This window comes from Trypanosoma brucei, chromosome 5 (genome assembly GCF_000210295.1).
Source record: "Trypanosoma brucei gambiense DAL972 chromosome 5, complete sequence".
Lineage (NCBI taxonomy): Eukaryota > Euglenozoa > Kinetoplastea > Trypanosomatida > Trypanosomatidae > Trypanosoma > Trypanosoma brucei.
In genome coordinates this window covers 893,636-919,124 of record NC_026738.1, presented here as the reverse complement: position 1 = coordinate 919,124, position 25,489 = coordinate 893,636, and the positions used below count along the sequence as shown (strand labels likewise).

The 25,489-nt window shown below is 47.3% G+C and overlaps 13 protein-coding genes across 13 annotated transcripts; 3 read left to right on the top strand and 10 right to left on the bottom strand.

Moving 5' to 3' along the window:
* Positions 1 to 1,920: 1,920 nt before the first annotated feature.
* On the top strand, positions 1,921 to 2,871 carry TbgDal_V4350 (translation initiation factor, putative; the record flags this gene model as incomplete). The annotated part of the gene is made up of 1 exon (XM_011775281.1): positions 1,921 to 2,871. The coding sequence occupies one exon, from the start codon at positions 1,921 to 1,923 to the stop codon at positions 2,869 to 2,871; it is 951 nt and encodes a 316-aa protein (XP_011773583.1).
* A 999-nt stretch (positions 2,872 to 3,870) lies between these two features.
* On the top strand, positions 3,871 to 4,527 carry TbgDal_V4340 (hypothetical protein, conserved; the record flags this gene model as incomplete). Its single annotated transcript, XM_011775280.1, has 1 exon — positions 3,871 to 4,527. The coding sequence occupies one exon, from the start codon at positions 3,871 to 3,873 to the stop codon at positions 4,525 to 4,527; it is 657 nt and encodes a 218-aa protein (XP_011773582.1).
* Positions 4,528 to 5,130: 603 nt separating this feature from the next.
* TbgDal_V4330 (T. brucei spp.-specific protein) lies at positions 5,131 to 5,895 on the top strand (the record flags this gene model as incomplete). The annotated part of the gene is made up of 1 exon (XM_011775279.1): positions 5,131 to 5,895. The coding sequence occupies one exon, from the start codon at positions 5,131 to 5,133 to the stop codon at positions 5,893 to 5,895; it is 765 nt and encodes a 254-aa protein (XP_011773581.1).
* Positions 5,896 to 7,491: 1,596 nt separating this feature from the next.
* TbgDal_V4320 (hypothetical protein, unlikely) lies at positions 7,492 to 7,923 on the bottom strand (the record flags this gene model as incomplete). Its single annotated transcript, XM_011775278.1, has 1 exon — positions 7,492 to 7,923. The coding sequence occupies one exon, from the start codon at positions 7,921 to 7,923 to the stop codon at positions 7,492 to 7,494; it is 432 nt and encodes a 143-aa protein (XP_011773580.1).
* A 2,153-nt stretch (positions 7,924 to 10,076) lies between these two features.
* On the bottom strand, positions 10,077 to 10,382 carry TbgDal_V4310 (hypothetical protein, conserved; the record flags this gene model as incomplete). Its single annotated transcript, XM_011775277.1, has 1 exon — positions 10,077 to 10,382. One exon carries the CDS (start codon positions 10,380 to 10,382, stop codon positions 10,077 to 10,079), a length of 306 nt encoding a protein of 101 aa, XP_011773579.1.
* A 471-nt stretch (positions 10,383 to 10,853) lies between these two features.
* On the bottom strand, positions 10,854 to 11,858 carry TbgDal_V4300 (hypothetical protein, conserved; the record flags this gene model as incomplete). Its single annotated transcript, XM_011775276.1, has 1 exon — positions 10,854 to 11,858. One exon carries the CDS (start codon positions 11,856 to 11,858, stop codon positions 10,854 to 10,856), a length of 1,005 nt encoding a protein of 334 aa, XP_011773578.1.
* A 714-nt stretch (positions 11,859 to 12,572) lies between these two features.
* On the bottom strand, positions 12,573 to 14,189 carry TbgDal_V4290 (hypothetical protein, conserved; the record flags this gene model as incomplete). Its single annotated transcript, XM_011775275.1, has 1 exon — positions 12,573 to 14,189. One exon carries the CDS (start codon positions 14,187 to 14,189, stop codon positions 12,573 to 12,575), a length of 1,617 nt encoding a protein of 538 aa, XP_011773577.1.
* A 546-nt stretch (positions 14,190 to 14,735) lies between these two features.
* TbgDal_V4280 (hypothetical protein, conserved) lies at positions 14,736 to 15,605 on the bottom strand (the record flags this gene model as incomplete). The annotated part of the gene is made up of 1 exon (XM_011775274.1): positions 14,736 to 15,605. One exon carries the CDS (start codon positions 15,603 to 15,605, stop codon positions 14,736 to 14,738), a length of 870 nt encoding a protein of 289 aa, XP_011773576.1.
* A 957-nt stretch (positions 15,606 to 16,562) lies between these two features.
* On the bottom strand, positions 16,563 to 18,284 carry TbgDal_V4270 (poly(ADP-ribose) polymerase, putative; the record flags this gene model as incomplete). The annotated part of the gene is made up of 1 exon (XM_011775273.1): positions 16,563 to 18,284. The coding sequence occupies one exon, from the start codon at positions 18,282 to 18,284 to the stop codon at positions 16,563 to 16,565; it is 1,722 nt and encodes a 573-aa protein (XP_011773575.1).
* Positions 18,285 to 19,196: 912 nt separating this feature from the next.
* TbgDal_V4260 (hypothetical protein, conserved) lies at positions 19,197 to 19,793 on the bottom strand (the record flags this gene model as incomplete). Its single annotated transcript, XM_011775272.1, has 1 exon — positions 19,197 to 19,793. The coding sequence occupies one exon, from the start codon at positions 19,791 to 19,793 to the stop codon at positions 19,197 to 19,199; it is 597 nt and encodes a 198-aa protein (XP_011773574.1).
* Positions 19,794 to 19,916: 123 nt separating this feature from the next.
* Positions 19,917 to 20,336, bottom strand: TbgDal_V4250 (hypothetical protein, unlikely; the record flags this gene model as incomplete). The annotated part of the gene is made up of 1 exon (XM_011775271.1): positions 19,917 to 20,336. The coding sequence occupies one exon, from the start codon at positions 20,334 to 20,336 to the stop codon at positions 19,917 to 19,919; it is 420 nt and encodes a 139-aa protein (XP_011773573.1).
* A 454-nt stretch (positions 20,337 to 20,790) lies between these two features.
* TbgDal_V4240 (hypothetical protein, unlikely) lies at positions 20,791 to 21,192 on the bottom strand (the record flags this gene model as incomplete). The annotated part of the gene is made up of 1 exon (XM_011775270.1): positions 20,791 to 21,192. One exon carries the CDS (start codon positions 21,190 to 21,192, stop codon positions 20,791 to 20,793), a length of 402 nt encoding a protein of 133 aa, XP_011773572.1.
* A 55-nt stretch (positions 21,193 to 21,247) lies between these two features.
* TbgDal_V4230 (hypothetical protein, conserved) lies at positions 21,248 to 25,030 on the bottom strand (the record flags this gene model as incomplete). Its single annotated transcript, XM_011775269.1, has 1 exon — positions 21,248 to 25,030. One exon carries the CDS (start codon positions 25,028 to 25,030, stop codon positions 21,248 to 21,250), a length of 3,783 nt encoding a protein of 1,260 aa, XP_011773571.1.
* Positions 25,031 to 25,489: the final 459 nt, after the last annotated feature.

Below are 25,489 nucleotides of genomic sequence, written 5' to 3'. Positions count from 1 at the left end.
CCTTAGTTTTGGTTCAACTTCTACCGTCCATTTCCATTGATTTATCTGTCATTACAGTACAGTTACGAATGCAGGTGTGTGGTTGTGTTTGGTTACGCTTTTAATGATAGTTTTTTTTTGTTATCTATCGTTATAATGATGGTAACTTTTGCTATTATTTTATCCCTCCCCTTATCCATATATATATATATATATATATATATGCATATCTCATTTCGTGTTCATTGATGGAAGTGAAAGCAGAAAAAAAAAACGTATATATATACACATATATATGTGGATTTTTTTTTCAAGTCGGCACACGAAATTGAAATAAAAAAAAGAGAAGAGTGAAACGCAGAGGCCCACCTTTATATTTCCGTGCTGCAGTTTCTAATTCATTAATTCACTAATTTGTTTTTTTATTTTTATTTTTACCAACGACCAAGCAATTGACCAAGCAATTTTACTAAAGTGCAAAGGACAGATAAAAGTTTATTTTCTTTACGTATATTATTTTGTTATATCTCTTGTAAAAATCCAAATTGTAGCACGATTCCTTGATTCTTGTCTTCTTTTATTTTTCATTTTTTTCTCTTTTGTTTTCCTTTGGTGTAAATTTGAATGTGTTGCTACGTTATGTTTTGACTTATTTGTTCCTCCTATTAACCCGTGTGTCACGACTCTTAAAATATAAATAAATATAAATAAATAACGGTTTTTTAAAAATATTTATTTGTATTCAACAGAGTGAATGCGGTGGGATACTTATCTGACTGGATGAATTGCCCTATTTTTTTTATTTTTTCTCTTTTGACGTTGTCGTTACCGTTGTTTTTATTTTATTTAACTTTATTCTGCAGATAAACATGTCCATGCACGATAAACTGTAAATTGTTTCCATGAGTCGGCTTGTTTAAATTTTTATTTTTTCCCCTTTCCCCATTTTTGTAAGACGATGTCATTTTTACTTGTTTGCATGTTTGTTTGTTTTATTTTTAAGCCTCCCCCCTTCTTCGTACGATTTCTTTTCTAAGCATCTGTATTTCTTTATTTCCCTTTGCGTTTTTGTTTCCTTACTTTCCGCTTTCTCCAATTGGTTTCGTTAAAAATAAAAAACAGCTAATGTCAATTATATGAATATTAAAAACGGCCGTAGAGAAGAGGAGGAGGGGGAAAAGAAAAAAAAAAGAAGGGAAATAAACGGAATCTGTGGTAATGATGGGAACAAAATTGTCAGCTCTCATCACCAATATTTTTTAATCCTTTTCTTTGATTAGTTTTTTTTTTGGGGGGGGGGAGTTGTGGTCCATTAAAAGAAGGTCTACTTTATCTACATAAGTATATATATATATATATATATATAATTATTTATTTATGACATTATTTTCTTAACGCACATTTGAATTATATTATCATTACTATTTATTATCATTATTATTGTCATAATTATTAACTCACTTGACGAGTTGGTTTCTGCACTTCAATGCAAGGCGTAATCACACACACACCTCTCTGCAATACATTCAGAAGTAACGTTATCCGATATATATATATATATATATATATATATATATATATGTGGAATGCCATCAAAAGAAAAGAAAAGAGTTGCGGATGTGAAGGGGAATGCTACTAAAAAGGAAGAAAAAGGAAGCAGTGGTTTCAAGAAACAACCAGTCGAATAAATGTACCATTACAAAATTTTCCCCATTTCTTTTTTTCTTTTTTTTTCCGTATTGACACCGGTGTTTGGGGGGTGAGCGTGTGCGGGGAACGCAAAAAAAAAAAAGAAAATAATAACTAAATAAAAACTTTTACAAGTTACAAGAAGAGGAAAAGTGGCGGTATATAAGCAAGCGGGTAAAATAAATTAAGAAGCAGTAGGATAATAGTAATAACAATAAAGGGAGAAAAGAAGGAAAAAAGAAGGACAACAAGATGGCTGAACAACCGGAAGTTTCAAAAGAGTTACGGCTTGGGGGCCGTTCCCGAGGGGCAAATGCCGCCGGTGACAACCGCCGCTCCAAAGCTCCGCGCGCGAGTGAAGCGGTACCGTATGAGGAGGCCACGACATTAAAAGATCCCTTCGTAACATCCAGCGTTTCGGGCCCAACCACAACCCCAACCACAACAACAAATCCTCCACCGCCGGTAGCACCGAGTCCCGTAGTCGCAGAGGATATTTTTGCAATAGCATACGACACGTACAGCGCGGCAGATCTTCACGCGTTGCTTCAACAAGTAACTCGAAGCGAAGTGGAGCGGCTGATGGCGGAGTTTGATCAGCAACGGCGGAAAACAAATCATGCGCCTCGTGTGGAACGTTTCCTCGACGTTACCGGCAGCAGCAGCAGCAACAACAACAACTCCAACAGCACGGGCTCTGAGGTTTGCACTGGATATACCTACAACGATATGCTGCAGCGAATCTTTATTGCGCTAAACCGTAACAAAGAGAGCAGCGGCATGTCGGAGCGCAATCAGCTACCTGTGCCGCAGGTGGAGAAAATAAGTAAAAAGAAGGTTGTTATTGTCAACTTTCGCAGAATATGTGAGGTGTTCAGCCGCCCTATTGAGGATGTGAAGGATTATATTGAGAAGGAGCTCTCTGTTGGTGGGAACCTTGACAGCAACGACTCTCTCATTCTCAAGTATGAAATTCAGAAAGTGACAGATTTCGATAAAATTTTGATAAAGTATTTGGACGAGTACGTGAAGTGTAACTCATGCCACAAGATTGACACCACACTAACGAAGGAGGGTAGGCGTATGGAATTGCGGTGCAATTGGTGCACAGCTACGCGCTCTGTGCAAGCAGTAGGATCGGCAACGTACAGTGCGCAGGTTGGCAAACGTTCCCGTGCACGACGTCAAGCCATGACACTTTAGGCGTAAGGAACATATTGAAGTATTAGTGCCTCCTCCTCTCTCCCCCCTCTGTCGTGTTGAAACCCTCATCCGACAAGGTAACAAATATATATATATATATATGTGTGTGTATGTGTATGTGTATGTGTATATATATACGTGTATGTGTGCGCGTACATGTGCATATGCGAAGGGGCGATAGCAAATGGGAAGCGAATGATGGCATGGAGTGAACAGTTCAGGTTATATGTCATAAAGAAAGGCTCCAGATTTGTTTGAGGAGAGGGGCTACTTTCAAAAAAGAAAAAAAGAAAAAGAAAAGAGAGGGGGGAAAAGTGAAGTGAAGGGTCGAGCGATGGGCGTATCCGGGGAGGGGGGGGCGACAAGGAGTGCAATGAAACTTTGTAGAAACGAGGGAAAGAAGTCTTAATATAAGAATTTAATATTAGTGATGGCAGCTGGAAAGAGGAGGTTGATGTTTGTATGTCTGAGGTGGCAACACTTCAGCGTGCAGAAACCACTACCCTGGCGCCTCATCATTCCTACATACATAACGTACTGCACTGCTAAAGCACGGGAGAAAGAGAAAGGCAATGCAGTATTCCGTTGCAAACATTTGCACACGTTGGGGAAAAGGAAGCCCCATTTTCTCTTCATGCCTTGATATTCTTCTATACAACCTTGTCTACCTCACCACGTGCACGTATTCGTGTGCGTGCACATGTATATATATATATATATATATATATATACATATTGTCGTTGTTGGCTTTCCTTCTTTCTTCTGCATTGTTTGTTCAACTGTTGAAGCAGCCCTCAACAATTGAGACACACACACACAGAGCTGTGTGGAGAGTTGGGTAAAGAACGCTTGTTTTTGGTAAACGGACATATCCACGCTCACTTAGGATATTACTTACTTGCGCACGTATACATTTATACGTAATTGTTTACATTGGCGGTGAAACCAGCAAAATCAGAGAGGCTCTGAACCAATCCCTTTTAGCATCTTAGGTACAAATGCTGAACCGGTCACGTTTGCGCCGCGTGTGGCTCGGAGGAACCGCGGCAAACACATCGCTGGGGCGTGATGTAATGCCCAGTACCGGAAAATACATCAACATTGTGAGCCCAACGGATGTGGCGGCAAATATTTCTGCTGGTGCAATGCCTCCTGAGGCGAACGTTGCGGCCGCTCTTCCGGTGCCGCGAATTCAATATAGCAAATGGAACCGTGCGCTGCGAAGCGATGTTTACGACGAGCTGCTGAAACTACCGCTCCGATACAAATTGCACGACTTCGCTAAATTGTGCCCACCGCAACGTTGTCAAGAAGAACCCGAAGCAGTTGGTGTAGTGGGAAGGGATTCTGCTGTTGGGTACCTTCCGCCTTTAGGACCCGCTGATCCGCTCGATACGATTCCATTTTTCGTACACCGCAGCAGTAACGGTGTACTTCCAGGGAAGGTGTTCTCTATGCATCCTCGTAACTTAATGCCAGCATTTTACCTCCGCATCCAACAGGTGGAGGGCGATATGTTCCGCTTTGAGGAGGAACTGCTCAAGATTTTTCCAACAAAGAAAATATTTGTGCGGAGCCACTCCATTTATGTGTACAATGTGGCACTTGATGGTCGTATGGTGTTGCACCACTGGCTGCTGGGGTTGGGTTTCTGAAGAGGCAAGCGAAAACTTTTCTTTTCTTTTCTTTTGGGTGTGTTTATTTTTGTTTATGAAAGGCGCAAATGTGGGAAATACGGTCCTTTTTCTGTCCGTGTGATGGGAACAACTGAACCGTGTTAAACATTGAACGATGGTTTTAGTGCTCACGTGGACTGAAAGTACAATTGGAGGGGGATGAAGATGAAGATGAAGAAGAGGAAGTGGAGGGGGAAAATAACTTGTACCTTTTGTGATTGTTGTCGAAGGTGCTGTGGGGAAGAGGAAGCAATGGGTGAGGTGACATGGAAGCGGAGGGGGGGGGACGGAATCGCTTTTGGGTGCATTTTCTGTTGAATGTACCATTATTCCTCCTTTCTTATCCTTATTTATTTATTGTCGTATCTTATTTTATTTTATTTTACAATCCAAAATCCCTCTAAGGAAGGGGGTACTCACAAGAGCCACAAGCTGCTGCGGTCACCAAAATAAGCACTCACACGCACCCCTCAATTAATTGAAGTAGTGCAGAAGAAAAAAAAAAGTAATATTAGTTCGTTGCAGCGGCGGGGAACGCCTAGTGTCACTGCCATACAAAAGGGAAAAAAAACATTAACGTTAATGATTAACAAAGAAAACAGTGGTCGTGTTCACTATTCAACTGATAGCAGTGTGGGGAGCAAACAAGGAATTACACACGGTGGAGTCGGTAAGAGCGGCCGGGGATATAATATCAACTTTGCCATTGCATGGCTTGACGAAACGATGAAATTAGATGACCCAAAACTTTATACGAACCATTCAACCATTGAGGATGAACAGGGAAGAATGTGGTCGCTAGAAACTGAAACAACATATCCCCAGTTTATCACTCTCCTTCAGGAATATTACTGGCCGATGATGGGTCGTAATGTTGGTGCTGACGAAGTTAGGAGGAAAATCATTGATGACTTGAGAGAGGCATTGGATTCAAGGGATACAACCATCAAAGATTTGGAGGCGGGTTCTCAGTTGTTCCGCCTCATTTTCGGATATTTCAATGATTGGATTCGGGAACTGGGCTTCTCCGCGGGGCAATTAAAAAAGAGGTTGCATCTAACAGAGAAAATGATTTATGTTGGAAAATTGCTATATTCTGCGTTAGTATACATGTGGAATGTGGGAAAAAGGGAAAAGAACTCCTGTGATGGCATCCTCCGCCGTCTGGAGGAACTGTCTAGGGAAAGATCCGGTGTTAACATGTTGCCTCCCGCCAATCCCGAGAATTCATTTCCTCCTCCTTCGGTCAACGGGCACCCGCAAACTTTACCACGCGCCCTACGTAACGACGAATTGCAAGCCTTCGCCACGACGGTAACACCGGATTTTGAGATTAGGGGGGAATAAGGGATGAGGAAAATTTTGCGAGTGTAAAGTGAACTTCACAGGTGACCATAAGGGGGAAATTCTAATATATATATATATATATATATGGATGTAATGTGGCGAAGTAAAAGCGAAAGAGCATGCGAAAAGAAAGGGAGAATAAGTGAATATCACAGGCCTCTGGGTTTGTGCGGGATCCTTCACACATACGCATTAATCAGCTGCTGAATTTGTACCCCACCTCCGAATCTTAAAGAGTTGAATGGAAAGCCAATACCTGAGTATGGTATGTGATTGGTTCCAAAAAAAGAAAAGAAAAAAGAAACGAGGAACATATCAATATCAGTAGGAGGAAAGAAAAACGAGGAGAGGCCCCATGCCGTTGATATGCGCGTTGGTGAAGGAGTGCTGGAAATAGCAGTGATTGGGGCGGTCGTGCGCTGACGCACACATGGACGTAAGCATGGGGAGGGGGGGGGCAACCAACCTTAAACGGGTGTGACACGGTAATATGTGTCCTTAAAGGGAAGAGGAAGGAAACGAAAAAAAAAACGACATTACAACTACCCCACCAACTGGAATCCGACGAAAAGGAGAGATAGATATAATCACAGGCGGAAGATATCACACACATATAGAAATCTATAAGCATGTACGTGAATGTTTTTTTTTTGTTTGATCCGCTATGGAGACGGATGATTCTGCTTCTCAGACCCGTTTCCAAGGGGGGAAATGAAGCTATGTGCGCCCCCGCGTAACTGCTGTTTTTTTTTTTGTTTTGCTGCCTTGGGCCTCGACCGTTCTCCGAGAATTTCCAACCACCTGAGGATAACCGCCGGAAAGGTGCGTGCCGTTTGCGGTCTTCGACTCAGCTGAGTATTTTGATCGCTGGGAACGGAGTGAATTAATTGACTTTGGAGGGCATGCGTGGCGCAGCCAAACAATTACAACACACACACACACACACAAACAATATTGCTATTGAGGATGGTGAGCAGAAGTAATCGATGCGGATGTTGTGGCAGCGGCGGCTGGCATGAGTTAAGCGCGTCGTGATGCTGGAATACACATGCGGTAAAGAGGGAGGATTATTAAGTGTGGAACCTAAGGTTAGAACGTTGTTGTGGATGCGGGAACGTAGTCGGCAAGGTAACGTACGGGATTCAAGGGGATGGTGAGGCAAGTCAGTTATCTTCATTTGGCACTGGCTCTTAAACACACGCACATAGCATATATGCGTATGAACATAAAGAAAGGAGGAGAGGAATGCAGCAAAGCGAGATAAGATGAGAAAATCACGGGGTGTGGACGGACAAATGCGCTCAAGACACTGGTATACGCTGCGCCGCTTCTAGGAAAGTTCCCGATAGTTTCTACTGCCGAGTGTTATCGGTTTTGGTGGCAATTCTTTGGTTAGTTTGGCTGAAATAACAGCAAAAAAAAAAAAACTACATGCTTCACTGGACCTCCCGGTCACAATGATCTTCCCATTACCCTTTTTTTTTTTTACAAAACCAATATTATAGAGAAAAACCCAAAGTATCATGCCATCGCGTAACCGTTTCCCTTCCCTTTTGAGGCCGGGTGAAACTATCGACCACAAACTAGCTTATGAGCTCAGCAGTCGGCATAAACGAAAGGCACCTTAACTGAACCCTGCAAATTGGTTCTATTACACTTGGTCGCGTTGGTGGCATGACAATTTAAATTTATATGTATACATCGGAGGTGTGGGCGCTCAACATTCTTTTCCTCAGGGGGGATCAACTGGGGAAGTGGAGACCTTGCGGACTCACCAATACACTTATTTGAGTTGTCGGAATGCGGAACGGAACCGTTATCGACATTATTATTACCCACGTTATACTTTGACGTACGGAGTGGATTTCCTCGCCGGTGGTCGGCAGTAGTGCATTGAGAGATTCTCCAGCTTTTTGGTATGGCCCCCCCCCCCCGCACACATGCACACACCAGGGTATGTGTAAAGGAGCCGTGCCAACTTTTTACCCATGTGTGCGGCTGTAACTTCAACTTTCGCGCCAGTCGCATCTTTTTTTTTTTGTGTGTGTGTGTGTGTGTTCTTAAGGCTGCTAAGCTTTCAAGAAAATGAATAAAGGACTCTCGGTGCTCTACTCCAGTCTCTAGTGGTTGTGGGATTTCTCTCTTCGTTGGTCGCGTGTCATCCGTAGGCGCGAGGCAATTGTGTCGCTCCGCTGTTGCGTGTTACGCCCCGTGTCTTCTTTTTTTTTTTTTCCTTCCCTTCTCTTGTGTGCAAATTTTCTAGTGACAGCGGCAACCCAGAGACAGTGCTTCACTTTGTCCCACGCAAACGCCTCGTCCGCGCTATAGCGATTATCGCATTCCCCGTGAACCGTGGATATTTCTGATGAGATAACCGGGAGTGTCGCCACCTTTTTTTTTTATTTCTCGTTTTGTCGGTCTTTCGTGCGTTTCTTCCTTCACTTCCTTACCATTCGCTGCGTCCGTGGGCGGACCGCGATGTCACGGCACCGGCGTCGCCTATTCATTACAGAGTGGGCGCGATGATCATAATCCCTCCATTACATTCTTCACCAAACGCTCCGTATTTGAACATGCCAACATACAGGGCTAAGCACAATTCTATTCTCACGAGGTGTGAAACGGAGGGGGCCACTTCCCGCTGCCAGCTTATTACAGTTGTTATTCAGTGAGTCTCCTCCAGTTATTCCATTTATGTAGCCCTCACTCCCCAGGTGTAACGGCAACTTTAACTTCAGCGAGATTGTTTCCTGTGCTTATTTGCCTAGGCGCCTTTGTGTCAACCAGCTACTCGCTTAATCTTCCGCTTCGAGTAGCTGCCCCCATGCGGTGCTCGTCGATCCCGCTAACGTAATTTTACGCCCGGGGCACTCGCATTTCGTTTTGTCAGAGGCCATGTTGCCTTCATGTGTCTCCTCTCATAATCTGTTTGGAGACTTCATGCCGTAAGATCCCGATTGAAACCTCTAAACGTTTCCGGGAAGTATCCCTCTCGGAGGCTCAAAAATAAAAAAAAAACCTTGGCACTATGGAGTAGTGGGCCGCCTTCAGTCAGTTGTACGGTTGCAATTCGCAGCATTTTGGCAACCGAAAAAAGTAGAAAGAAAAACAGCCGTGTGCTTCCCAATGGCGCCCCACTCGGCATACCCTTCGTCGTATATCCTCGTGTTCCGCCGTGGAAACATTCGGCTCTGTTTAAACTTCGCTGGTGCTGCCGCGTTTCCTACAGCTATCCAACTTCCCACTTTTTGTTCGCGCTGCTGGCTTTTGTTTCGGGTGCCCGAGTTTCCTGCCTTATTTACTCTTCAGAGCGGGGCCTCATTCACTATCCACATGATTGTGTAAAGCGCGACGCGTGAGCAACGCAGCTTTCCTCTGGCACCTAATGAAGAGTGGATGCCCTAATGAACATCCGCCTTCGCTCCTCGATTAATATCCGCAACTTTACCTCCCTTTTCACTTTCCTCATTGACCCTAATACTTTTTAACCCCACAGTTTCACCCTCTTCGTCCGCTCGCGTTGCAGTTGAGGCGGTGCCAACTGCCTCGAGGTTGTTGCATATGGCGGGTGGTTAACTGAGCCTTTTTCTAATGGAGTCGAAAAGGATGATCAACAGTCCTGGTGTCGTGGTTGATCTCGGAGACACCTCACCTCTCGACAAGAACACCGTCCTTTAGGTCCAAATAATTCCGTAAACAAAGCAAGAAATGGCTTTGAAAGGTGTATTTGGTTTGCGCAGCCACGCCGAGCATTTATTTTTCCTACCATTCCCATCTCGCCCATGAGTAGTGGAGCTATATTGCCTTTTAACGAAGAAAAGGCTAAGGTGACAGAAAACAATAAGCGGAGGAGATAGGGGTTTAGTTGGAAATCTTTGGTTTTACCAACGTGCACAACAATATCATGAAAAGCCCCCCCCCCAGATTTGAGGAGGGGAGAGAGTGAATGGGAAACGGAACAAATTCGGTGTAAATACTCTCCAGCATGCTCCTAAGGCTGCAAAAAGCAGCCAACAAACAGACAAATTTTCGTTCAATTCCTCACCCGACCGACTGCTACACACGCCACTGCAATAAAATATATCCGCTAAAAACACACACATCAACGTTACGCCATTCCTTGGAACCGTACAGCAAGCAACTCCCAAGGGGTGCCCCGTTCCCCGTGTTAAGCACACCAGTTATTTGAATGGATTCTTGTCGTCCTCCTCCTGTCGCTTTTTGCTCCAGTACTTCTTGTATTTTGCCTGTGCAACACTATCCTGGAAGGGTGGGCGGTACTCGGACCAGGCCTGGTAGCGTATGAGCACTTCACCCCACGTGAGTGCACATTTTTCCACAGGGGGTTCACCAGCCTTTAGTGCCTTGGCAAGGCAAATGCGGTGCGCGAGCTGCGCATTCTCCAGGTGCTTATGTAAAGCCTCGCTCGGTGGCATTCCTTTGATGGCGTCATTGGACACGTCATGAAAATGAAAACCGGAGGACATGATGTAACACCTCCGCTTTTAGCTTGCTGTGGCAACCGCTAAGTAGCTTTCGTACCTTTCTTACCGATTCCAGTCGGGAGAATGAAGTGCCTTATCTCTCTGTCGAGTTACCTTTTTTGATGCGGCTACTTCTTTCTGTACCACGATAATGTGTCGAATAAGAAAAAGAAAAATGGGAAGAAGAAAGAATAATCCACATAACAGTTAACGAGGGCTTAAAAAAAAAAAAAAACGTCAACGCCGCCATCGCTGACAGCATTGTTGTCCACCTCCTCCCCCCATCCGACGGCAGTACATTCCCAGCATCAGTTGCAAGGGGAGATGCAATCCTAAGAGTTACACGGGTCACATGCATCCCTCCTTCTCACTGTGAAGGCAACAGGGGCGGGCGGCATATGGAAAGGGAGTAAGGTCTGCACCGAAACACATTGGGTAGACGCGTTTTTCTATATTCTTCTATCATTAAGCACTTCACTGCACTTCGCAATCCTCCACGGTGGGTCGAGCGGCGGGCTTGCGGCGAGGCCGGCGGTCACTTTGCGGCAATTCATGCGCCTCCGGCGGACACTCGGCGGTGGGCCTCGCAAGCGGAGGCGCGGACTCCTCCTGATGCTGCAAACCAGTTCCACGATCAGCCTTCGCAGAGGAATCCGCTGACGAACGTTCCATGAACAGCTTTGCGGCCACACGAACCGCTACCGTTTCGCAAAACAAAACCTCCTCACGAAGGGCAGAAGCGAGCTCCTCACAAGACACATGGTGACCACGCGCCGCTGTTTCACCAGGCAATTCCTTATTCCCGCGCATAGCAGCCTGGAGACAATGATTAGTGCACTCTTCAACTGAGCGGGGGCAATCTGTTACCTCGTGTGTTGAAGGGTGGCAGTGCTCCACCGCATTCGCGACGCGTGTCAAAAAACCTGCACTGCTCAAAGCTTCACAAATGAGCTCCCGCACGCGATCCATCGAATTTGCAGAAAGACCCTGGGGGTGGTCGGGGCGCGAAATAGCCTCCTCGTAGGCTGAAATACGACCATTTAACTCTCCAACTTGAAGTTGCAGTGCACGCACCTCCATCTCCTTCACCTCCAGTTGCTTCTTCAGTTTCTCCACTACAACGTCGTTATCCCTCTTTCGGAAATCCTGTAGGTGGAGCGCTGTGTTTCTTGCACTTAACTCCTGCAAACGCTGCGTAAGGAGAGCTTCTTGCACCACGTGCGCCTTTACCTGATCACGAAGTCGCTCGTTCTCAATACGGAATCGTGTGAGTAAAGCACGAACTGTCCCATCACCATCCCCGGTTGCAGTATCCACTGGTTCCCGCGCTATGTGAGGATTCAATGGCGCACAAACCAAGTTACTATGCGGCAGTAGGGAAGCACCGAGAGCAGCAGCACCCGCCGCACTAGTTGATGGGAGGTAGAATGTTTTGCCGTCGTGTCGCGGGTGCGCTACCTCCTGGTTTGGTCCCCACATCTCGCATGGTATGCTAAACAATCAAGATCGCTTGTAACACAAACGGTTTCCTTCGCCACTCCGGTTCCGGAAGGTTTTGCGTGGCGTACAAATTTAAAGGGTAAAAAGCGTAATAAGAAATAACCCAAATTGGAGAGGGAAATGAGGAAGGATGAAGAAAAGCAAAAACAATTTGCATTCTTTGAAACGTGGCTCAAAGTGTAAAACACAACCACTTGCTGCAAAGAAAACACCATCGAGCGGTGATCGATCAAAAGGAAAATGGCAAACAGCCCCTCTCCTCACACCTGGGCGAACTAACGCAACCACATTCATCCTTCCCATGGAGCAGACAGGATCCGGTGCGCGGTCTCACTTAACTTACTCTTCCACGCCCAGCTTCCAGCCATATATCTTCCGAAGGCAGTGCCAACCCATGCTGTATACATGAAGTATCTACTTCACCGTCCTTTCCCCTGCTTTCCTCACACTTATCCACTGAAGTTAGGTGAAGAGGGGGGAACGATCCGCACACATATACGTATATATATATAAATATATATGTATACGTGTGTGTGTGTGTGTGTGTGTGGAGGGCATCTTTAGCTCTATGCCTCTTTTCCTCGGCAACCATATAACTGCGCCACAGAAATGTGTTATTGGCATTACTTGATTTAATTTTTTTTTTCTTTTTACGGAAATGCACGCCCCAATAAAATATTGCAGCCCTTCATGTTACCTCTTCCGCCCCTCAGCTAGAGACACGTTCGACGATGGTTTGTTTGGATTGAAGCCGTGCCCACCCCATGTAGGCACAACGGGGCGCACCGGAGGTGAAGAGAAAAGCTGGAGAGAGTTGCCGGTCTTCCAGCAACCTCCTCCGGGTGTTTCCCTTCCCGCTGATGCTTGCGGCACGGGACCGAGGGGCGGAGTACCATCGGATGGGGAGAGTTCAAGTGCTGGTAGACGCTCGAAATCTGCAGACATCTCCGACATCATAAATTCCGACATCGGGCTCATATCCTCCAAAGTTCTCTCTGCCTCACCCCGCCAATCAGTGCGGTAGCGTCGGAGGTACTCCTGCCACGTAGAATCTTCGGTACTGCTGCTAATACTCGATTCCCGAAGTTGCCGTGACTTCCGCAGCCGTGCAAGTGTTGGTTCGAAAATCTTCATTGTGGACGCAAGAACAATGTCGCTCAGGTCAAGAAGACACAACTTTATTGTTGCATGAAGTGGTACGTGAGCAAAAACTCTGTAGCGTTTCCTGGATGCCTCGTCCTGCGTAAACGTCGTAATCTCCTCTACCGGAGCCTCTACAACGTTGCGGAGAGGCGAGTTACGGGCCTCAGCATCCACACACAACATTTTGTATGTGATGGGATGCATGTAATACGCCTGCCCGTCGGTCTCCCCATAAAATTCATAAGCCATGTTTGTTTCCGTACCCGGTGTTTTAGGAGCAAGAGGAGGGGAAGAGCGAGATTCACCCGCCGATTGTTGCTGTGGAACTCCCTGCAGGGTAAGTCGGAGAGCGTCTTCGGCCCTTTTAAGTAAGTCATCATCAAATGATGTAAACGGCCTTGGCTGCGCCTCAAGCATACTTATTTGCCTCGTTATTGCTGTGCATTCGTCCTCACGCAATGTAGCTTCGCCGCTTTCCGTGGAGATGACGTACCTACTGTATGTTGCGGACGGCTCACCGTAGAATGGAAGACGGAGTTCGTCATCGGTAAGAGTCGTTTCCTTCCAGCAGGGATCATCTTGCCGAAGCAAGATACAAGAGTCTCCTTTACGCTTCAGCATGGTGAAAGAAGCCCTGGCACCCACGGATGGCGGTTCTACCAACCTGACCATACAGGGCCGTAGGGAGGCCACGGTAATAAAGTTGCTGCACACTGGACAAGTCCGCTGCTTGCTCTCCGCTTTTCGCCTAGAAATGTACTGCAGTACACAAACCAAGCAAAAGACATGGCCACAACTCGTGATACGCGCTGCCTGTGGCTCCTCCAGGCACACCGGGCAGTGAAACTCCTCCCACGTCCCCCGTGCCACCACTGCAATAATGAGATCCCACGGGGGCGTTGTACCACTCAGTCGAAGGGCTTCAGTTACCTGGTGTGGCCTCTGCGGCAAACCAGGGACAGCTCTGAGTTGCTGAGCGTCATGCCGGAGCACAAACTGGAAGTTGTGCAAAATGTATGCGCGTTTCAAAACAGCAGGATCAACAGGAACTCTCCGAGTTGCCACAGGAGTACGTACCGCGTTGGACGAATCCGCACGGTATCCATACTGAAAGTTGCTGATGTCCTTTACTTCTACGCCCCGTTTGGACTTCTTTTTCTTAGCCATGGGGGACAGCACCTAATGAACGAATACTTTACAGGTGTGTTGTACCTCCCCCTACAAACACCTTTCTTGTGATGATTTGCTATTTGGCTCCGTGCGGGTGCCGAATCCGATGTAATGTATCCTTCGCTGTATATACTCCTCCTTCCTACTCTACTCACTGAGATTATCGGTAACACAGCAACACCCCAAAGCAACCTGCTGTGGGGTGTTGAGGCAGAAAAATGTCCAGAATTGAATGGAAAGAGTGCACTACCCTCTGCACTAATTGCTTCTGCTAGTTCCTTTCAAGTCCCTTGATTTTGCCGATACGAATCTCACCAGTAGTCAATCAAACGAAGGGGACCGCACTTCACCTACGTAAGAGAGTAACAAAGAGAATTAAAATAAAAACGGAGAACAGTGTTTACGAGTCACAGTCATTACACGAGCACTGAGAGATGAAGACATGAACGTGGGAAAAAAGGGGGGCTGTGACAATCGCCTGCGGATAATTGCACACATATTCCCCCACATGTGCATGCGCCAATGCCCGTACCGTACCGCACCTCACACACTCAACCCCGTGTCCACAAGGAAGTATGTTCCCGAATTAACCGTGTATCCCTTCTGCCTCATCTCCACACGAAGTGCCACACAGAGCGGATACACACCAGGTCCAAACAGAGGCAGACCAATTTGATGACGCCACGGGGGCATTCGATACTTGGCGAATACACGGGGGGCGGCAGTCACAACAACAACCGATTCCCCACTCATGACATCATCATGTGCCAAGGTCTGTTGAGCAACGATGGTAAAGTGACATTGTTTTCCACTAGGAACATGCGGTGCGAGGAATCCTGCCACTGCTAGAGAACGGCAGAAATCTGCTACACACCTGTCCACCCGCCACGGCGGCACCACGTCCTCCTCAGACTCACTACTGTTTGTAAAGAGTGCTTCCTGCATGAAGCAGCCATCGGAAAGCTTTGACACATTTCCAATTAGCGACGCACCAAACGCATCTCCATCAAGACAGCTATGCGGCTTCGGCCACGCTAAAGCGTCATGCTGCGACGGAATGTTGCAAGAAGGATCATCAGCTTCTCCTGTGCATATCATTGTGGCAATGGGTTGGTACACTCCATTGTAAAGGGTTAAGCGCACATCCCTTTGCTTGCGCTGTGGCGATAACGACAATTCAACAGCCCCAAGTGCTGGATGCTGTCCGCTAAAAGGCGTAAAGAACGTGTAATACGCACAATTTAGAACTCCAACCCTCTGCCAGAAGTCTTCCATTGGCGCATGCAGCATTTTCACATGGTTGTCTCGCACCGGCCGCGGTGTTGTTGCAAACTCAGCTAGGCTGTGCAGGAGTGAGTGAAAGTACAATCCCGGGATGCCAGCGTGATGAAGAGGAAACTGCTGAAATGGCATAAGGGTCGGTTGCTGGAGAAAGTTGACTGACAACGCTGGGCCTGAAAGTGTTTGGTATGGTTGCGCAGCCGCAACCAACAATTTCCAGGGAAGATTGACGGAAGTCCCCTTCAGAGGGCTGACAACCGACGCCATCCTGTAACTATATATCTTTCGATCAATTCACAAGAAGGTGAAAATGAAAAGCGTAAACGATCACAAGGAAACGCACTGAATAAGTTAAGTAATAGTACTAATCAGGAGGGAAAAGATCTCCTGTGTTTTTTCAACTTCTAGCCATTTCCAGTATCACTTACCACTTATGCCAACCCTCCTCACTTTCCGCCAACAGTTTTGGCGCCACTGCGCACTTTGTGTGCTCCACAGAGACTAGGAAATCCTCACCCAACATAAGGCATGCTATAAGGCAGACGACACCTACAGTGGTTCAGAATGATGAAAGAATCCGAAAAAAGTTAAAAACAAAAAAACATCATACGCCGGTTTAGATGGATAATTTAGGGAGGATGGGGCAAACACCTCCCTCTCCCGTTCACAAGCCAACGCTAGGCACCGCTAGCCATACATAAAACCATCACCGATGGCAATGCAAAGACATAAGGGTGTGAACTGTAAGTCAGGTGAAAAATACAAAAAAAAAATAGATACGAAGCGAGGGTGGGAACAAACTATTGGGGGTTTGTCATACGCAATCGTCAAAACCTGGCACACAATATTATGAAAGTAACAATGCAAACGAAAACAAAACGAAGGTATGTGCGACGTCCAACACAAGATTCTTCTCTTCTTCGGGATGTTAAGAGCAAGGGGCCGCAGTCGCAAGGTTATGCACGTGGCGCCTGAACTTCTTTATACTTTGGGCTGCAGTCTGTCCACTCCTGTCTCCAGAGCACGAGATAAAAATGAAGAGAGGAAAGGGATGATGGCAACTCCCACCTATCAAAACCGGTGTAACCACTATTTATACTCAAAAGAAACACGAACTAGATACCTCAACACGCACTGACGGACGTCATATATGATGTGTTCAGGGTATATTAAAGAAGTGGGGCGCGAATCCTCCTTGATGCATCCCTTTGGCCACAGCACACCTTTCACAACTTCCGCCCCTTTAGGATCGGGATACATGCGTCCAACACCCTTGGTGGAGTTTGTTCCTTTCTCTGGTTCTAACATGTAGTGTGCATTTTCATACTCCTTCTGCTTCCCTAGTGCTACTTCACAGAGTAGCAAAAGGCCCGTATTAGTGTCACGTGGTGGATGGCAATAATTCGCAGACTTGGAGCACACATCGGAGAGGTATATCCCCTTCCCAAACATATATCCAGTGCAGGGAGCCTCCGGAGGTGCGATCCGAAGCCCTTGTGAAAGGATACCAAGGAAGTTTGTAATACGTGAGCCGTGCCACAGCATTTGGCGATTGTCCATTTTCTTGAACGGTTTGTATCGCTCCTCCTCGTCCTCCCGCCGCAGTGTAAAGACTTCCACCACCTGAAGGGTATATGCGTCGTGGGTAGGTCCTTGAGTGTTGCGAACATACTGGACAATACGTTTGTATACCTCGCTTTGCGGTTTTAGTGGCTGGATCGCACACTTCATCTTTCTGTAGATATTGTCCAACGGATGCAAGGCCTCATCGTCTTTCATGTCCACGAGTGTTGACGCAACCTCCAACTCAGCCAGTGTTTCCAGCATCTCCCTTTTCTCCCGAACCACATCAACTGTATTGATGATTGGAGGCCGCCTGGTGCCAAACGCATGAGGTATTAGCGTATAAAAGCGGCTGGACAGTTCCTCCAGTTGTTTCAGTGGCCGCTTAAGTTTCTTCTCGATTTCCTTCAGTACTTCGTAGGCGCGCAGGATTTGTGCCTTCGATATTTTCCCCAATGGCATTCGTTCGGTGTCCACCTCCAGCTCTCGGAGCACCTGCGACATCGACTCCCTGCACCCAATGAGTCGCATCAAATCTTGAACTTCTTTGGGTAACTTTGACTCTCTCACCGGTTTCTCCGCTTTTTTCTTCTTCCCCGGCTTTTCCCCACCAGCGTCATCGTCATCATCTTCCCCATAGTCAACCTCCATGTACTCATACTTCCCGGGAACCTTTTTGAAACGTCCACGGTCGACCCAGTCATTGCGTGTCTTCTCTCGGAACTTGGAACAAAAGTCCTGCTCCGCACTGCGCGCATCCAAGTACGGGTCCAACATGTATTGCCCCACAGCGCCCACACGGCCCCACCGCGCAAAGATAAAGTAATTTTTGCGCGCGTCATCCTCAAGTAGTTGAGTTATGTAGAACTTATTGTTATTACTCGATATGTTTGTTTGATTCAGTGTAAACTGAAACACGGTGCCGTCTCTCTCGTACACATGGCAAGTGTCCACTTTGCCCGAGTGCACGTCGACAACGCCGCGTCCCTTTCGAAGAAATCGCTCCCGCTTCCCCCCTGTCACCGGCGCTTGCGTGGTTACAGCAGCATCAACTTTCTTTTTCACCCCCGCCGCCGCAGTTTTTTTGGTAGGCACTGGCTTGGTTACCACAGGTGTTTTCTTGGTTGTCTTTTGCTGCCCTTTTCTCGCTGTTGACTTCTTTACTGGAGAAGTTTTAGCGGAAGCACCTTTGGAATTAGCACCACCGGTGGCAGAACGCCTTTGTGTTGACTTTCCTTTAGCCGCCATGATATAGTATACGCCTTACAACTTTTTTTTTGGCCACTGCTACTGTGATAGCCAGCTATTCTCCAGCTTTCCGTAGCCTGCCTCTTTGGTCACCGGCTTGTCAACACTTCAATGCATGATGACCAGGTTAAACGAAAGATCAGAACGGAAAAAAAAAGAGCAATAAAAGTAGAGAGCCCACAAAGGCAGAGACAGAAACAACCTCTAAAAGGAGACGCAAAATATCTACCACCAAACAAACTTCGAAAAAATAACCCCGTGCACACCTTTCCCAACATCTCGCCCGCTCTTAGGCGCTCAACGACGGTAGCACCGAAATCGCGTAATTTTATTCCCCAAAAAGTGGCAACAGTAATAATTAACTAGACTTGATACCGGTCACTCAGCCCATTTAGCTTTTCAGCTGCGGGCTCTTTACCAAAATGGTCGAGTTTCGAACTGCAAAACAAAAAAGGTCGTGCCTCCAACTGTGCCCCGCTTCCTCCTCTTCTTCTTAACAACATTTATCATCATATCGTCAGTGTCCCGTGGCTCCACCCACCTGCGCAGCAGCACATGTGCCCACTGGGCAGCGGAACCCAACCGATGGAAATGAGCACCGTGTTTGAGCCTTCAAGGTGAAATCGCCATTCACACTCCATAATCAGTGATCTTCACCACACCCAGTTTTGATAGAGTCCAACACATCCACATCGAGATGGATAAAGAGGGGTCAAGCTACAAAACATGGTCATGTAATCACGAAAAGAAAAAAAAATGACACTCGACCACAAGACGTCCGGCATTTAAGTCAAAAAGGGGGGAAAGTAACATGTATAAGTTTCAGTGACAAGGAACCGAAAAAAAAAAAAAGAGGAAAACACTACGTAACTCTCACTTTGTGTTGCTGTTTTTTTTGTTTGCACTCCGCGCTTAGGTGTGCGTCGGCACTAGCGCCGGTTCTGTACCGGGACTGAGGTCCATGTTCTCCAAATCCTCAATTGCCATTGCGATAATTTCCTTCACATCTCGGTTGAGTCTACCCCCATTAGGGTCCCTCACCCGTCCATACTGAATATTCAACAGTTGCATCAGTACCTCCTTACGCAACTGGTCGGGATCCGGTACATAATTTTGCAAGTACGCCCCGCTTGTGTACTTCAATACCTGTGTTATCTCTAGAGGCACGAGCCAGTCTGCAGGATAATAATGGCGTGTTTGTTCCCACAGAAGTAGAAGGTCGTCGTGTGGTACCTTCCCCTCTCGCAAAAGAACACTGCGTTGATGCAGCAGCGGCCAGGGCGGTCGTCGAGGGTCATTCCTCCGGCGCCGCTCGTCCTCAAGCTCATCGGGAAGCTCCAGTGGCCCAGCCTTTTTCGTTTCCTTCACGGTGAAAACAGAAAGGAATGCCGTAGAGGCAATAAAGCCAAAAAGGAAGAGTGACTTTATTGTGTACGGTTGATACGGTTGGCCATCTGTCCTAAAGAACTGCTTCGCGCCCACACAAATAAAACGCGTTCGACGTAGCATTCAATCCACGTTTGATCAAACGATGTTTTGGTTCTCCACTTCAATGCGCCTTCCTTCTGCGCAACAGCCTGCCGTAGTATTACGCCTTATAACGGCGCCGGTAGCGGTGCCGCACTCGTATGGCTACGTTGATAACAGCCAAGTAACAAAACTCCAATGAGTTCCACTTCCTTTGTGCCTGTCACGGTGGGCGAAAACGCGCACAAGCGTACGCATATGAAGTAGGGAAGAAGAAAAGGGCGCTGTCGGTAAATCAGTGTCGGAAAACGGAAGGGACAAACTTACACAGAGGAACATTGCACAAAAACAGACCAAGAGGAAAGAAACCTTTTTGATGTATCTTGAAAAAGGAAGAAAAAGAAGAATGCGAAACAGAGAAACGGGTTTCGTATGTACTTTGGCAAGGGGCGTATGGTCCTCATGACAGCTTTTTCTTTGAAAACTGCGACTTTTTTCTTCTGATGTTCCACCTTTTCTGTCAAACCATTTCCACCCGCGACCACTAATCACCTCTCCATCAGTGCCATCCGCAACATTTGCCATTGTTCACCATGTTAAGATCAGTGGACGGAGCAAATATTGATGCAATGGGGAGGGGTTGGAACATAACGAAACTATATATAGTCGGCACCATGGCACTTCCAGCAGTATGATCACACGCTCGCACAGGCGAAACGAAGCAAAATTCAATATTCAGAGGCAAACAAAAAAAAAAGGAAAAATGTCTACGTGGTGAGAAAAGATGCAACCAACTCTTTCTCTCTTCAACGCGCACGAACGAAATTCTCAGCCCTCATCACTTGCCCAATATTATTTCCCTCTCCTTTCTCTATATATGCATTTATTTATTCATACCTCACTTCGCTCGGATAGTTATCCAACGAAAAGAAACTTGTAGGGTTGTGCATGCGCGCGCTAGTTGCATCACTTCTCACACCCATTGGTCTCCATTGATCTATTCTTTCGATGCAGAGGTTTTGTTCATTGCGCATAAATTTCACTTGTTTGTACATTCATGCACATAGATATTAATATTATCAGCCTTTTGATGCATATGCTCCAGGGCCGAGACGGCTCGTGCTCGAGGCATTTCTTTTTTCTCCCAATAAACGCCTTCCCCACTCCCCAACACAACAACAAGAACAACGGTAACGTACACAACACATCCGCAATTTCTTCGTACCCCACACGGCAAAACCTCGACGAGCACCAACACCATCAGCTGGAGAAACATAATGGTAAAAGAAAAATTGAACAACGCAGTGGGGCACACGAGTTGAGCATATAAGCAAGCAATCAAACAGTGGAAAGAGGAATAGAAGGCGAACGGTTCAATACGCCTGCGGGGCCTTCCAGTATGGAGAGGAAATGTAAACTGGGTGTGAGGAAGCAAACACATTCTAGAGACAATTTTAAAGGCTTGCTTCTCCTCTAACCCCTACAAATCTCTGAAACTAGTGACGAAGAGGTGTGTGACATAACGGGCAGTTACGGAAGCGGTCGGTTTCCACGTCAAGAAGTCGGTGGTGACACACACTACACTGCCAGAACTCTTCTGAAGTAATGCTACGACCGGAATATATGCAAACGTGGAATGGCTGCTGACAGCGCACACAGGCAGATGCCCATTCTTTATTGTGAGCCTCACACTTATGACATTTCACACGGTCAATAAAGTTATCTTCCGGCTTATGTTGAGTGAATATTTTGCTGGCGAGATCCGCAAAGCGACGACGAGGTTCCGTCAACGTGACAGTTGGATAAGTCATTTGTATGGCAGACACGGCACCCTTTGACGGATTTGTCAGCTGTAAAGAGGTTGTAGTACCATCGAGACGAGTAGTGCCACCAACGCCCCCGGCCCCACCACCTGCCGGACCAACGCCATGTCCAACTTTGGTACGGCAAGAAACATCAAGGTCCGCTATCATATCCATCATTTGTAGTTGCACAGCACCCCTCGCTTCACCCCCTTCTGATTGGCTCTGCTCATCCATTTGCTCCGCTGCCTCCAAACGAGTAAAGGCCTTACTGCAAATGCTGTAGTTTTTAGCCAGGTATGCCGTAAGCGCAATAAGGCTATAACTGTCAACAGGACTTATGATATCATCATAATCCATTAACCGCATGGCTACATTTAGTGCGTAAACAAGATTCCTATTCAATATGTGTTGCTGACAAAGCAGGAAGAAGTGGTATGCCTCTGCTCCACGCCACGCCGCATCAAACGCCCGCTCTTGGCCCTTTCCACTTTGTTCTACGTCTAACAACGCCTCAACAGCTGCTGTGCCGTTTCCGCTGAGCGTCATTTTTTTCTTTCGGTACTTCTCTACTTCCAGTGCAGACAGCACATAAAACTTCTTTGCACTAAGTGGATTAGTTGTGGCTGCGCGCTGCCCAAGTCCCGCAAGCAACCGCGCCGCCTCGTCGTGCTGCCCGGCCTTGCGGTACAACCCAATAGCTTCAGAAAGGCGACCGCTGTCAACAAGCCGCGTAGCGTGCCGGCCCAACTGTTTGCTAACGTCCGTCAGTTTGTACTCCTCCGCAACGGCCATAACGCAGTCCCATTGATTTAATTGCGTGCAGCTCTCCACGGCCAGGCGAGGTTCACCAGCTGCCAAATATGCGCGCAATGCCTCTTCACCGAGGCCAACGGAAAGAAGCATTTCACCTAACTTCAATAAAAGCTCACGATCGTGTTCGGCGTTCTGGATGAGTTGCACGAGGAGATCGTAATCCTCCTGCAGGAAAAGTATGTGGGCGAGCTTATGTAGCTGCTGGCTCTGCGAGTAGTACTGAGCCGCTTTGGTCCATTTCTGCCGGTCGGCATAGAAGTCGCCAATGTTCTCCCACGCCCGCCTCATGTGGGACTCATCACCACCACCTTCCTGAACTAACTGCACGACACGGAACCAGTCGCCAAGGCGGTAACGCAGCTCCAGGGCAAGGTCTTTACGGTCAATGTCCTTGTATATCTTTTCCGCCTGGTCAAAGCGATGGTAATAGGTGTGAATCTCAGCGCGTTGCTTCTGTGGATCGTCCAGTGTTTTGATACGCTTAACAAACTGAATCGCTGGGTAGTCTCCACAACGGATAAACGCAAGTTCTGCGCTGTCGAAGTCCAGTTGCGCGAGGGCGTGCTCAGCAAAAAGAGACCACAGCTTTGGGTGCGAGTGTTCGTCCATGTATCGTAACGCGTCTCTTGTTGATGCGGTCTGCATTACCTCCCGCGCATCCCGAAGTGCACGTGTATCATGATCGATAACATACTCCCTTCGAGGCCTCTCCGGGTCCTGTTTTAACTCATCCAACAGCAGTGACCGGACCTTTAGCGATCGGAACTTGCATATGTGGGTACTGCAGGTAATCGGCTCTTCCGACTCCGTGCCGTGATATATGTGGAGGCGAGACCTTTCCATAACAGCGAGCATCTCGGGATCATCCTGTGCCCACTGGACATTCCACACGTCCTTCCGCTCGAAACCGGGTTGGGGAACTAGTTTACTCGGAGCGAGAGACATCGTTGTTGGGTCGATGTGAAACATGCGCATTACACCAACGACATCAATTAAAACAAGACGCGTGGAGTTACAGTTAACCGCAATGCTCTGTGGACGGCACGGCAGAACAGATTTCCCAACCAACTGCAGAGGGTTAAAGCGGTACAGCTGTAGCAATCCCGATTCGCGAGCCACGAACAGAAAGTCTTCACTAAGACACACGGTGCAGATAAGATCATTCGTTAGAGCTGTTTGCGTAGTGAGGGCAGAAGGTGTATCAGCCCGTACAAAATCATCGACGTGCACGACCCGGTCGTGGGTTTCGCGGCGGCTCATCTGCACAGAAACAGGATCAAGGGCGTCCACCACGACGGACGGATCGCGGAACTGCCAGATGTAAATGTTCTCCTCGTCTGCGACAACCACGTGAGAGGAGTTCAAACCGCTCACGATTGGCTCCATATCCAACATCCTCGACTCAATAGGACACCCAATGGCATTCACGAGTTGCACAATGCAGCAACGCTCTTCACCTGGGGCATTGACAATCAGGCACGCATTCCTGCAAGCATGTATATGAAGTAGCCCACGTATGTGGCGAATGACGCGCTCATTGTTCCTCGTGTTCCAAAACATTACGCTGCTGTCTGTGCGGTCGGGGCGGTTGTATGCAAAGACAACTGTTTTGTGGAAGTAAGCGTATTTGTAGTCACATCGTACGTTCGCAAAGTACATGGCAGCATCAACTGCGACGGCAACGCGCAAACCGTCGCCCTCCCAGGTGATACCGCCGCAGAACTTACCATTCATACGTAGTGTCCGCATATGAACTCCGTCACCATTGTAAATCAGTGTCAGCACCGAGGAGGCGGAGCCATCTGCCGCCGCATCTCCCCCGGTGGCGCCTCCCTGCGCCGACGTACCTCCATCCCCAGATGCACCACCAGTGGCGGGAACACCACATACTGCAAGCATTGTCCCTTGCGGATTCCAAGCGATTCCCGTGACGTTGATCCCAGCTTCAACAACGCGGGCTTCATGGTCTGTTATGCCGCGTAGCAAATGTAAGCGGCCGTTCTTGTAGCATACCGCCAATGAGGGAAGTGGTTCCGGCCTGTCGACCCATGCAGAACTCCATTCTAACCCAGCGAGTGGCACTTTATTAGCCTGATGTGTAATGGCCACTTGATTTACAAGGTGTCCAGTAGCACTGTCGTGCATCTGCACGTCTCCAGACTTGGTACCGAAGAGGATATAGCGATCATCGGGGCTCCATGTAACATTGGTAAGTTCACACTTCAAGTCTTTTCCCCACAGACGGTTGCCATCCACACCACCAAGAATGACGGCCCCATCTTCATAGACGATGCACACCTTTGTGCCGTCCACACTCCATGCGAGGTCACGCACAGTGCTCTTATTGCGGTTGTTGATCATCTCCTCCAACCACATTCCCTTGTGAAGCATCCATACAATAATTTGCCCCCCAGCGTCACTGGAAGTAAGTTTGCGGTACTGGTGGTTCCATGCTACCACCGACACGTCAGTTTCGTGCCCTTCGAGTGTTTGATTCATTGCAAGTCCACCGCGCTGCGATCCGCCGCCATCAATTTTCAACACTTTGAGCAAACCACCTTTTCCACCCACTGCCAGCCATCCCTGTTCCTCGTTCCACGCAACTGCTGTGACAGCCACTGTTGAAGGGATGGCTACTCGCTTGGTTAAGTAGAGATGCATCGCTTACTCTGCAACTGCCTTTTCGCCTTCCCAAGCAACGGTTCTGTTGATGCCCCTGATTCCTACACACTTTTTCCTTGCTTTGTGTATGTTTTCGTATAAGTACGCTCTATTCCCTATACCCTTCTTCGACCCAAAAAAAAAAAAACAAAAAAAAAATGAAATAGAATCCACTTCCAACAAGGCAGCAACCTAAACGCACACATAAGAAGTTAAATTGATAATTAAGAAAGGGAAAGATGTGAGAGATCGTCGCACGGTAAGAGGGAAAACGAACACAAACAGCTTACGAAGGTCCTAAAGAGTTTGTAATGTTGAAACTGCCGAGTCAGGAGCCGTAAGAATACCCTGTCGTTAATCATCCACACTTCAGTAACTTACCCACGAGGAAGAAGGGTCAGTTTGCGCTTGGAAAATTGGTAAAAGATGCGGGGTCAAAGGCCATTTGTATAGGTATTT